Genomic DNA, 13,436 nt, shown 5'->3' with positions numbered 1-13,436 from the left:
TTAGTTGCAAATCATTGACATTGTTGTGGATTTCAGAGACTGGTATGACTGCCATGTTGGCCAAGACAAAAAAGAAGTCTGGTACAGATGATTTGGTGGTGTGCGGTACTTTCCATTAAGATTGGCCAATCCACAGGCATTGAACCACCAGCCGGAATTCACTATCAGACTGCAGCTCTTAAATCGCATGTCATCTACAACACATCGTGGAGTGCAGCCATCGTGGGCGGAATCCTGGGTGCTGAAAGCTCTGCCATACTGATTGGTTGAGGCTGAAGTTCCCTTGAATGCGTCTCCTACAAGAAAAAAGTTAGAATAGTTAGGTGTTTGGACTTCGATCGCAATATTTTTTTCGGATCTCAACTTGAATCTGAACTGGCATGGTCATGTCTTTACCATATGGACAACATATGGAAGCTCTTCCTTTATGATAGGTAATAGATGGTTTTAAAAAAAATACCTAAAAAATAAAGATCAGCTATTTGCTACCACGGGCCAAAAACTCAACTAAAACCCTTTCTCCACTAAGATCTTTCTCCTACTTTCTTCCATTTCTAGGTCCTGGGGTGGGATCTTTGTTTGGGAAGTTCTCCTTACTGACTGCTCAACTAGATGCAGCCATTCAAAAGCACTGCTTTCCCCATCCTGTGGCTCAGTTCCAGTGGCAGAACATGGACGTTTTTATAAGTTTTAGCTCAATAAGGAGCGTGGGGGAAGACAAAAATTTTAATTTGTTCTACAAGTTTAGCATTAAAAATGTTTTTCTTGCAGGATACCAGTGCCTCATTCAATGGGCCATGGTGTTCTGAAACTAACTAGAACAGAGGGTTCAGCCCATCATGTGTCAGTGGGAGGAAGAGTGTCCCATCATTGGTATCAGTGGTAGGATTATTGCCTGATCATTGGTATTAGTGGTAGGAATAGTGCTAGATTGTTGGTATCATTTGGAGGAATAATGTCCCATTATTGATATCAGTGTGAGGAATAGTGTCCCGTCATTGGTATCAAAGGAATGAATAGTGCCCCATCATTGGTATCAGTAGGAAGAGTAGTGTCCCATCATTAGTTATAGTGGGAGGACTAGTGCTCCATCATTAGTATCAAGGGGAGGAATAGTGCCCCATCATTGGTGTCAGTGGTAGGAACAGTGCCCTATCATTGGTATTATTTGGAGGAATAGTGTCTCATCATTGGTGTCGGTGGTAGGAAAAGTGCCCTATCATTGTTATCTAGCGTCCCATGATTGGTATCAGTAGGAGGAAAAGTGTCCTATCATTGGTATCAGTGGGAGGAATATTGCCCCATTGGTTGGTATTAGTGGGATGAACAGTGTCCCATCATTGGTATTAGTGAAAGGAATAGTGTCCCATCATTGGCATCAGTGGAAGGAATATTGTCTCATCACTGGTATCAGTGGGAGGAATAGTGCCCCATCATTGGTGTTAATGGAGGGAATAGTGTCCCATCATTGGTGTTAATGGAAGGAATAGTGCCCCATCATTGGTATCACTGGGAGGAATAGTGCCCCATCATTGGTGTCAGTGGAAGGAATAGTGTCCCACCATTGGTGTCAGTGGGAGGAATAGTGCCCCATCATTGGTATCAGTGGGAGGAATAATGCCCCAACATTGGCATCAGTGAGAGGAATAGTGCCCCATCATTGGTATCAGTGGGAGGAATAATGCCCCATCATTGGTATCAGTTGGAGCAATAATGTCCCATCATTGGTATCAGTGGGAGGAATAATGCTCCATCATTGGTATCAGTTGGAGGAATAATGCCTTGTTTCTGTGGGAGACGTGATGCCCCAGGGGCCAGATAAAGGCAAGCAAAGTGCCACAGTTTGGTGACCACTGGCCTAGTGCATGTTTCTCGATTTCAGCTTGATATGAGTCTACAGAAAATTCTTCAACACTTACAGATGTGCTATAGATGTCCCAAATCTTGTGGTTTCAGATTGAAAGTTGTGGCCAGCAAATTAAGGGCTGCTTTCAATGCTATCAAAAGGATTAATAATTAGGGTAGAGTTTGACTTTATCCTCAACGCAACATGTAGTGTTGGCCTGTCGGATGTACAGATCATTATCAAAAATGTTTCCAAAAAAGTTTGCTGTTATCATTCTACTTTTTTGTTACTTGAAAATGCACTGTTGGTGTCTGTGTCCTCCTCACTAAGGGGGTTCACCATGCCTTGGTAACCATTGTTACTGATATTGAAGGTGATGGGAAATCCCAGAACATAAGAACAAGCATAGAGGCAGTGCTTTAAGGGGGCCGGTATGCACTGGTACTCAGTACTGCCACTTCCAAATATGGCTCTTGATACCGCCACCTCTCCGTGCGCCTTAGCGTACCAGTACACTAATTTTGGACATTTGCGCCCTCAATTGCCCCCCCCAAGAATATTTCCCACTCCAGAGCCAGAACAGTCACCACCAGTGAGTCCCCCTGCCAGGGGGGGGTGCTCTGTGGGGACCCTGATGTGGGGTGGGGGGGGGGGGGACAAAATTTATAGGCTATAATAGAGTACCGGCACCTCTTTTGGGCCACTTAAAGCACTGAATAGAGGGGAAATCTTCAAATGGAAAAAAACGTGTCACCTTACTTTAGAATAATATTCTATCACTTCCTGTTGTGTCTAAGGGACAGAAAGTGTAATGACATCTTCCTAATGGAGCACAGATAAAATATGAAATTAGCAAGGGATTTACTCTTTCCCTGTTCCTAAACCTATGGCTTTCATGCTTCCATCCCAAGCTGAATTCAATACGTCCAGCTGCTATATTTTACTGTCTTATTCTTGTACTGATATTGTGTTCGACTTCTTTTTCCATTTTAGCCTAAATACACCTGAAAGAAGGAATTTAAACCCTTGGGCTCTTACCCGCTGTGCCTGAGTAGTTTCCAACTGTTAGCGGATAGAATGTGGAGTTTGGGCCAATGTTGAAGATGTCATATTGTGCATAGGCGGTGTCATTGGAAAAGTCTTGCAGGTTAATAAGTAGTTTACATTTTCTGTTCCTCTGGTTAGTCAGGATGTTCATTTTTTTCAGTCCCAACCAATGCTCACCTGTGTGAATATTAAATTAACAATAACAAAATATAACTAATAAAAAAAGATTGCAAATGAACAATCTGCATTAGCAAAATCGATAAAAACAAAAAATCTTTTAGTAGAGTCGTGAAAGGTTAGAACCCTTGTCAATGTTTTATTTCTGTCTATGCTCCTGTTGCAGATTTTCCCTCAGTTCCTATGACCATGACAGTAAGTGTGGGAAATTGTCCCAGTCCTTCCATGGTGCGGGAGATTCTTATACTTCCCCACCAGTGGGGGACTGGGAACCTTTGGCCCAGGGGGGCAAACACAACCAACTAGCTTTTTTTTATTGTAGGGACAGATTTCTGTGGAATAATGAAAGTCTACAATGCAGAGTGTGCCATGGTGCCCACGATTGGTAGGCATGGTAAAAGTTGGGTGTCCTTTAGGAAATGGACCCCATGTCAAAAAGTCTACAATGCAGAGTGTGCCATGGTGCCCATGATTGGTAGGCATGGTAAAAGTTGGGTGTCCTTTAGGAAATGGACCCCATGTCAAAAAGTCTACAATGCAGAGTGTGCCATGGTGCCCACGATTGGTAGGCATGGTACTGAAGTATTTCTCTTCCCTCCGGCCTGTTTTTCACTCGAGCGCAGGAGAATTGTTCTACTACTTGGCATGCTCACGATTGGTAGGCATGGTAAAAGTTGGGTGTCCTTTAGGAAATGGACCCCATGTCAATGTGTTATTGCTGTCTATGCTCCTGTTGCAGATGTTCCCTCAGTTCCTATGACCATGACAGTAAGTGTGGGAAATTGTCCCAGTCCTTCTCTGGTGCGGGATATTCTTATACTTCCCTACCAGTGGGGGACCGGGAACCTTTGGCCCAGGGGGGCAAACACAACCAACTAGCTTTTTTAATTGTAGGGACAGATTTCTGTGGAATAATGAAAGTCTACAAAGCAGAGTGTGCCATGGTGCCCACGATTGGTAGGCATGGTAAAAGTTGGGTGTCCTTTAGGAAATGGACCCCATGGCAAAAAGTCTACAATGCAGAGTTTGCCCTGCTGCCCACGATTGGTAGACATGGTAAAAGTTGGGTGTCCTTTAGGAAATGGACCCCATGTCAAAAAGTCTACAATGCAGAGTGTGCCATGGTGCCCACGATTGGTAGGCATGGTAAAAGTTGGATGTCCTTTAGGAAATGGACCCCATGTCAAAAAGTCTACAATGCAAAGTGTGCCATGGTGCCCACAATTGGTAGGCATGGTAAAAGTTGGGTGTCCTTTAGGAAATGGACCCCATGTCAAAAAGTCTACAATGCAGAGTGTGCCATGGTGCCCATGATTGGTAGGCATGATAATAGTTGAGTGTCCTTTAGGAAATGGACCCCATGTCAAAAAGTCTACAATGCAGAGTGTGCCATGGTGCCCACGATTTTTAGGCATGGTAAAAGTTGGGTGTCCTTTAGGAAATGGACCCCAATGTCAATGTTTATTTGCTGTCTATGCTCCTGTTGCAGATTTTCCCTCAGTTCCTATGACCATGACAGTAAGTGTGGGAAATTGTCCCAGTCCTCCCCTGGTGGGGGAGATTTTTATACTTCACCACCAGGGAGAGGACTGGGAACCTGTGGCCCGGGGGGGGGGGGGGAAACACAACCAACTAGCTTTTTTATTGTAGGGACAGGCATGGTAAAAGTTGGGTGTCCTTTAGGAAATGGACCCCATGTCAAAAAGTCTACAATTGAGTGTGCCATGATACCCACGACTGGTAGGCATGGTAAAAGTTGGGTGTCCTTTAGGAAATGGACCCCATGTCAAAAAGTCTACAATGCAGAGTGTGCCATGGTGCCCACGATTGGAAGGCATGGTACTGAAGTATTCCTCTTCCCTCCGGCCTGTTTTTCACTCGAGCACAGGAGAATTGTTCTACTACTTGGCATGCCCACGATTGGTAGGCATGGTAAAAGTTGGGTGTCCTTTAGGAAATGGACCCCATGTCAATGTTTTATTGCTGTCTATGCTCCTGTTGCAGATTTTCCCTCAGTTCCTATGACCATGACAGTAAGTGTGGGAAATTGTCCCAGTCCTTCCCTGGTGCGGGAGATTCTTATACTTCCCCACCAGTGGGGGACTGGGAACCTTTGGCCCAGGGGGGCAAACACCACCAACTAGCTTTTTTATTGTAGGGACAGATTTCTGTGGAATAAAGAAAGTCTACAATTGAGTGTGCCATGATACCCATGATTGGTAGGCATGGTAAAAGTTGGGTGTCCTTTAGGAAATGGACCCCATGTCAAAAAGTCTACAATGCAGAGTGTGCCATGGTGCCCACGATTGGAAGGCATGGTACTGAAGTATTCCTCTTCCCTCCGGCCTGTTTTTCACTCGAGCACAGGAGAATTGTTCTACTACTTGGCATGCCCACGATTGGTAGACATGGTAAAAGTTGGGTGTCCTTTAGGAAATGGACCCCATGTCAATGTTTTATTGCTGTCTATGCTCCTGTTGCAGATTTTCCCTCAGTTCCTATGACCATGACAGTAAGTGTGGGAAATTGTCCCAGTCCTTCCCTGGTGCGGGAGATTCTTATACTTCCCCACCAGTGGGGGACTGGGAACCTTTGGCCCAGGGGGGCAAACACCACCAACTAGCTTTTTTATTGTAGGGACAGATTTCTGTGGAATAAAGAAAGTCTACAATTGAGTGTGCCATGATACCCATGATTGGTAGGCATGGTAAAAGTTGGGTGTCCTTTAGGAAATGGACCCCATGTCAAAAAGTCTACAATGCAGAGTGTGCCATGGTGCCCACGATTGGTAGGCATGGTACTGAAGTATTCCTCTTCCCTCCGGCCTGTTTTTCCCTCGAGCGCAGGAGAATTGTTCTACTACTTGGCATGCCCACGATTGGTAGGCATGGTAAAAGTTGGCTGTCCTTTAGGAAATGGACCCCATGTCAATGTTTTATTGCTGTCTATGCTCCTGTTGCAGATTTTCCCTCAGTTCCTATGACCATGACAGTAAGTGTGGGAAATTGTCCCAGTCCTCCTCTAGTGGGGGAGATTCTTATACTTCACCACCAGGGGGGGACTGGGAACCTTTGGCTCGGGGGGCAAACACAACCAACTAGCCTTTTTATTATGGGGACAGATTTCTGTGGAATAAAGAAAGCCTACCAGCAGAGTGTGCCATGGTGCCCACGATTGGTAGGCATGGTAAAAGTTGGGTGTCCTTTAGGACATGGTTTATTGGGAGACAGCTTTAAACATTTTCAAGCATTAGCTTTCCTTTGCAGCTCTTACCATTTATTTACCTAACATCTCAGAGCCGCAAAGAGTTTGAGTGCCCGAAGACTTCCCTCTGCAAGATGTTGTTTTTGAATTAAGCTCAAATTGATGGTGAAGTATATACACCTGGAGTCACCAACTCAACATATCTTCTTAGTACTGGACCAGGGGGTAAATGCCCCCACAGATCAATCTACCCCTGTGTCACACTCCATCAAAAACCAGCATAAAAGCAAAAAAGTATTAGCAACATTCAGATTAACAATAATTATACAGACATCACAGATGACTGTTTACCATTGACATTTCCAAATCCTTGTTCATAGCTGCTCCATGGTGCATTGAAATTCACTCCATTTAATCCATTACGAAACTGGAAAAGAGTCCACCCTCCATTCTGTGTCATTGCACAATAAACCTGCAGGGGGAGCACAAAGAATCATGACAGAGTCTTAAGGGTGTCATAAACCAGTTCATGTAATAGAGAAATTTACAGATCCAATGGGGAGACACGTTGGAAGCTGGAGGAAACCTGACCAGTGACACACAGGCTTTTAGTACTGTCCCAGGGGTTGGCACAAATAATGGTGCATTATGGAACAGGGTACATGAGGTAGGGGTCTTTGGGTGGGAAGCCAGGTCCCAGAAGGAGGCTGGCGGCTGCCTCCTCTTCTGCAACAGCTGGTGGTGGTCACAGGCAGTCGGCCTGGTGAACCAGGGGCATGAGACTGAACCCAGAGGTCCAGGAGAAGCTGACTACAAGAGTTGGGGCACAGCAGAATCCGGAAAAACAGTATCTGTGAGTACAGAGGATCTTGCCCAGGGGTCTGCCCAGAAAGGGGACCACTCCGGAGTGTAGAGTCAGTGGACGGGTGTCAGCTAGCCCAGAGAGAAAGGGGGGTACTTCGGGAGTGCCCTGAAGATAAATGTAATGGAAACACTTACCTCATCTTCATTCAAGTGGCAGGATGAAGCAGTGGCCTTGCCGCATTCTCAAGTTTAGGGTCCTCAGCGTTGTGAATAGTTAACAGTTGGAGTATCCCACTCATCCCTTCTCCCATCCCAATTACAATAAAAACCACAAAAACAAAATCCCCTGGACTGATCTTTCACTGAGCCAAGAACTTAAAGTACTAAGGTTTCTGCTTGCAGTTGCTATGGGTAACCCAGGGGAATCCTTAAAGTGTAATCTTCATCAGCCCTCTAGGGTAGCAGTGCTACAAAACTTATAAAATATTTTTTTTTAAATATATTTACCAACTTGTTGCACATTCTCCCCCAGCTTCCTTGGTCTCATTGCTCTCTCTTGCCCTATATCTCCTTAACTTTCCTCCACCCATACATTTCTATGTGGACACCAAAACAGACTTCCTTGTTGTCTTACCTGAAAAGGGGCATTCGCTCCATCTGGTTGGATTAGATAGACTCCACTAGCTGCATTGTTGTTTTGCTGCCATATATCGGAGCAATCAAGTCCTACAAAACAAGGTAACATGTTTTAACCATAGTTGTATTTCATCTACAAATGAACGAAAGTCTTGATTGCCCTCTACTCTTTGCATTTTTAAGGTGGCATAGTTACATAGTAGTTGAGGTTGAATAAAGACATTAGTCCATCCAGTTCAACCTGTGTAGGGGTGTGTGGCCGTAATCATCATTTCCCATACCCCTGAATGTTTTGATCCTTGAAAAGTACGTCCAAGAGTCTTTTAAGAGTAGCCATACTTCCCGCAGTTACTACCATTTGTGGTAGAGAATTCCACAGTCTTGTAGCCCTTACTGTAAAGAACCCCCCGCATAGCCTGAGGTTAAAACGCTTCTCCTCTAATCGCATTGTATGGCCTTGTGTCCTCATGCATTCCTTGCGCCTGAATAGTTTTTGTTCTATGTTGAGATCACCGTTGAGGTATTTGTAAATCGCAATCATGTCCCCTCTCAGGCGTTTTCCTCTCCAGGGAGAATAAATCGTAAGCGCTCTTCATAATTAAGGTTCTCCAATCCCCTAATTAGTTTAGTTGCCCTTCTCTGGACTCTCTCCAGCTCCAACACATCCCTTCTGAGGACTGGAGACCAGAACTGGACAGAATACTCCAGATGCGGACGGACCAGTGTTTTTTTAGAGCCGGTTCACATAGGAGCGACCCGACTTGCTGGGGCCACCTGTGAAGTCGCGGTGCACAGCGAGCACCGCGACCTCGGAGCGGCATGCACAGACTTCATATCATTGAAGTCAATGCAGGTCGCTCCAGGTCGCCCCAAAGTAGTACAGGACCCTTTTTCTAAGTCGGAGCGACTTGTGTCACTCCTATTAGAACGGGTCCTGTGCTAATCTATGGCAGGTGACTTGTCAGGCGACCAGGTCGCCTGACAAGTCGCCCCAGTGTGAACCGGCTCTTAAAGTGGTAAAAACAGTGGTCCAACCGCATCTTATTTATTTTTAATTTTTTATCACATTATATAATGAAATATTTTGTTTTTTTTTTACATCAAACATGTCAATAAAATATTCCACATAATAACTAATGACTAAAAATTGTAGCATCATCAATCAACCTTACAGGAGGTCTCAGTTCCTCTATTCTCATAATAAACAAAAGGTCAGAATTATTCTTTTTCAGGAAACTCATTTTTGCTCTGATCGATTATCCACTCGGCATATTTAGTATTACCATACATGGATTCCCAATACCTTTTGCCAGTCCAAGTCCAGTAGGGCAATGGTCCTCAACCCTGGTCCTCAGGGCCCACCAACTGGCCAGGTTTGCAAGATAACTGAAATACATCCCAGGTGATATACAGGCATACACCACTTTTAAGTACACAATGGGACCAGAGCATGTATGTAAAACGAAAATGTACTTAAAGTGAAGCAATACCTTTTTTCATTTCTCAATGCATGTAAATACACTAGCTCCATAGGAAATCTTGGTCAGCTTGACATGGCATTGCTCCCAAACCATGTGACAAGGACACCAAGCTTGGGGAGCATGTTAAGGGGATAGAGGACTATGACATAGTAGATTACCTCGGCAAGCTGGCCAGCCAAAAACAGGATATGTTGTAGTCCTGGGTCCTCTCTCTGTGCTCCCTAAGTTTGGTATCCCTGTCACTTATGGTTTGGGAGCAGTGCCATGTCAAGCTGACCAAGATTTCTTATAGACGCCAATGTTAAAAACCGGGAGTAGTGCCATGCCAAGCTGAACAAGCTGTGTCCTTACTTGCGAGTGTACTTAAAGCGGGGTATGCCTGTAATTTGCTGCTCAGTGATTGCAGTACTCTAGTCTGCATCTCCCCAAGGAAATACTTAAAATCTGGCCTTGTTAGTGGGCCCTGAGGACCGGAGTTGAGGACCACTGCAGTAGGGTATCTATGCACTGCAAAAGCCTCTTCCCTATCAAACTATAGAGAAGAAAAAAACTGCTCTGGAGGTTAAGTATCTGTTCCTGAATATCCTACTTGGTGGTAAAACCTACACAATCGCCAATATATATACTTACCCAACCATGACCAACACTCTACTGGTTTCCGTATCCCGAAGGATTTACTGGACTTTGCAAACAGTGTTATATTAAATGGGGGCTTAGATGGAAAAAAAGGCACCCAAAAGGTCCTGGGACTTTGATATGAGTTTATACAAAGCAGGGCTTTTTTTATAGGTGGAACTTGGTGGAACTCCACCACCTCTGGCTCAGGCCCTCCGCTCCCGGCTCACCACTATGACTTGTAAACACAGAAGTCTGGCTTGTCTCCCAATAGTTCCCACAGATCTGATCTCCTGAGCGGCTCTCACTGAGCGCAGGATGGGGACAAGGGGGATTCAGGTGCCGTGCGGATAACGACACCCCCAACTGGATAATGTTCCTGCAAGTGAGAGAGGCAAAGACACCTACAGTGTGGTCGTGGTTGAGTTCCTGCAAGTATGTTCAGGTCACCAGTCCTCAGGAATTATGTGCTGGAGAGTCCAGAGAAGGGCAATTACCCTGATAAGGGAACTAGAGGACCTCAGTTAAATTTATTCTCTCTGGAGAAGAGTCGCTTAACCGGTTGCTGACCACACGCCGCCTTTTTACTGCGGCAGGGTGGCTCTCCCAGGCAAACCGACGTAGGTCTACGTTGGTCGCGTGCCTGCAGCTAGGGGGCGAGCGAGCGCCATTGGCAGCGGGGAAGCCTATGCACGGGTCAGGCAGCTCTGATTGCTGCCTGACACCGGCGATTGGTCCCCGCTGAGAGAGAAGAACGGTCGGATGTTGTAAACACAGCTGACCGTTCTTCTCTCTGGAATGATCACAGAGCTCATGTGATCCTTCTTTATAGGATCACAGGTCTCTATGGTCATTCCATAAGCCCCGCCCCCCCCACAGTTAGAAACACGCCCCTAGGTACACATTGAACCCCTTGATCACCGACACTGTTAACCCCTTCTCTGCCAGTGTCATTATTACAGTAACAGAGCATATTATTTAGCACTGATTACTGTAGTAATGTCACTGGTCCCCCCAAAAGTGGCAAAAATGTCAGTTAGGGGTCCGATCTGTCTGCCGCAATGTCACAGTCCCGCTAAAAATCGTGGATCGCCGCCATTACTAGTAAACAAAAAAAACAATAAAAATTACATAAATCTTTCCCTTAGTTTGTAGACACGATAACAATCAAAATACGCCTATTGCGATTTTTTTTTTTTACCAGAAAACAAATTGGTCTAAAATGTTAAAAAAAATTTAGATTTTTTTATTTATTTTTTTGGGGGGAATGTTACATAGCAGAAAGTGAAAAACGTTGTTTTTTTTTTTTTTTTTTTTTTTAGAATTGTCGCTCTTTTTTTGTTTATAGCGCAAAAAAAATCGCACAGGTGATCAAATATCACCAAAAGAAAGCTCTACTTGTGGGAAAAAAAAAGGACAGCAATTTTATTAGGTCACAGCGTTGCGCGACCGCGCAATTGTCCGTTAAAGTAACGCAGTGCAGATATGCAAAAATATGGCCTGGTCATTAAGGGGCAAATACTTCCAGTCTTAAAGTGGTTAACATACACTTTTTGGGATTTTTTTTTTTTTTTTACAAAGACATGTAGCAGAATTTATTTTGACATAAATTTATGAAGAATTTTTTTTTTTTTCAATTATTGGATATTTTATAACTGAAAGTAGAAAATATTGTGTTTTTTTTTTCAACATTTTCAGTCTTTTTTTATTTATATAATAAAAAAAATTAAAAACCTAGTGGTGATCAAATACAACCAAAGGAAAGCTCTATTTGTGTGGGAAAAAAAAAAAAATACAGTACGTTTCATTTGGGTACACTGTTGTATGTCCTAGCAATTGCCAGTTAAAGTAGCGCAATGCTGAATAGCAAAAAATAGCCTCCTCATGAAGCGAGTAAAAACCCTTCCAGGGATCATTTGGGGATTTTTTTTTTTTTTACAATTACGTTATGTAGCAAAATATATTTTTACATACATTTATGAAAAAAATGTTTTTTTAATATTTGATATATTTTATAACAGAAAGTAGAAAATATTTTTTTAACCCTTTCAGTCTTTTTTAATTTATATAATAAAAAAAATTAAAAACTTATTAGTGATCAAATACAACCAAAGGAAAGCTCTATTTGTGTGGAAAAAAAAATAATATACAGTACATTTCATTTGGGTACACTGTTGCATGTCCTAGCAATTTCCAGTTAAAGTAGCGCAGTGCTGGATAGCAAAAAAATGGCCTCCTCATGAAGGGAGTAAAAACCTTCCAGGGATCATGTGGGGATTTTTTTTTTTTTACAAATACATGTAGCAGAATATATTTTGACATAAATTTATGAAAAATTTTTTTTTTAATATTGGATATATTTTATAACAGAAAGTAGAAAATATTTTTTTTTAACCCTTTCAGTCTTTTTTTATTTATATAAGAAAAAAATTAAAAACCTATTGGTGATCAAATACAACCAAAGGATTTGAAAGCTATACATAAAAAAAAAAAAATTCTACCTCCCAGGTATTTTAACCAGCATATCCAAAAAACCCTTTATACAATATAAACAATATTATATGAGTGAATATAGTTTTTATCTTACCTTGTATTACTTGACTCTATGGTAACAAAATAAAACAAAAAAAAAGGAAAAAAAAATTAATAAACATTCTTATATTGTTATAATAAAAATCAAATGTGTGCAGTGTGCTGCAAATCCTGAAATATTCAACATTTAAATAAAAAATGAATAACATAAAAAATATCACAATATATATTTTTATAACATGTACTATAAATAAATAATAACTTTTTGGAAAACAAAAAAAAAAAAAAAATAACTGCTTGAAACTGCAATTTATTATTAATATATTTTTTAATTAATATATTGAAGTTTGACTCATATAAGTACAAGACCTTGCAAACCTGAGATCTAATTCCTTGGAAACACAAAGTTATTAAAATACAGCCGAAAAGTCTGTAGTCTGCCATACTGTTGCCCTGAAAAAATAAAATAAAAAAAATAGAATAGAATATAAAATTTAATTCTACATCGCTAAGCATTAATCCACCCAATAAAGTCTTACAAAAAGGTAAACTGTTTAAATGAAAAGAAAAGTATGGGAATAAAAAAAAAATTATTATAAAACTTTTTTTTTTTTTCCTTTTATTTATTTTTTTTTTTTTTTTCTTTTGGAGGGAGGGATGGTTATCAGAGGGTTTCTTTTTTTTAGGGGGGAGGGAAGGAGGGGAAAAAAAATGATGAGAAAAAAGAAGGAATGTAAGGAAAGTGTAAAAGAGATGTTATATTATATGTTAAGCTGGAGACGTATTTTGTATCAAAAATGTTATTATGTTTACTTTTGATTCCTGAATAAAAGATTATATTTGAAAAAAATAAATAAATAAAAAAAAAATGTATATTCACCTAGATAAGGTGTCTTCAAACTTTGGTCCTCCAGTTGTTCAGGAACTACAATTCCCATCATCCTAGTCATGTCTGTGAATGTCAGAGTTTTACAATGCCTCATGGGATGTGTAGTTCCACAACAGCTGGAGGGCCGTAGTTTGAGGATCCTTGATGGATGCAGCATCTGTCCCCCTCTGGTTTGGACAGAGAACCAAGTGATCACATGACTACT

General features: G+C 42.0%; 1 protein-coding gene across 1 annotated transcript; it reads right to left on the bottom strand.

Annotated features, from left to right (window-relative positions):
- Nucleotides 1–12,786, bottom strand: LOC309569944 (angiopoietin-related protein 5-like; the record flags this gene model as incomplete). The annotated part of the gene is made up of 6 exons (XM_082275939.1): nt 1–296; nt 2,885–3,070; nt 6,626–6,746; nt 7,713–7,804; nt 12,398–12,413; nt 12,721–12,786. The coding sequence occupies 6 exons, from the start codon at nt 12,784–12,786 to the stop codon at nt 1–3; spliced, it is 777 nt and encodes a 258-aa protein (XP_082132065.1).
- Nucleotides 12,787–13,436: the final 650 nt, after the last annotated feature.

This window comes from Pelophylax lessonae (assembly GCF_965119305.1).
Source record: "Pelophylax lessonae genome assembly, chromosome: 13".
Classification (NCBI taxonomy): Eukaryota; Metazoa; Chordata; class Amphibia; order Anura; family Ranidae; genus Pelophylax; species Pelophylax lessonae.
Note: the sequence above shows the minus strand (reverse complement) of the source record. Positions and strands in the feature narration are given on the sequence as shown.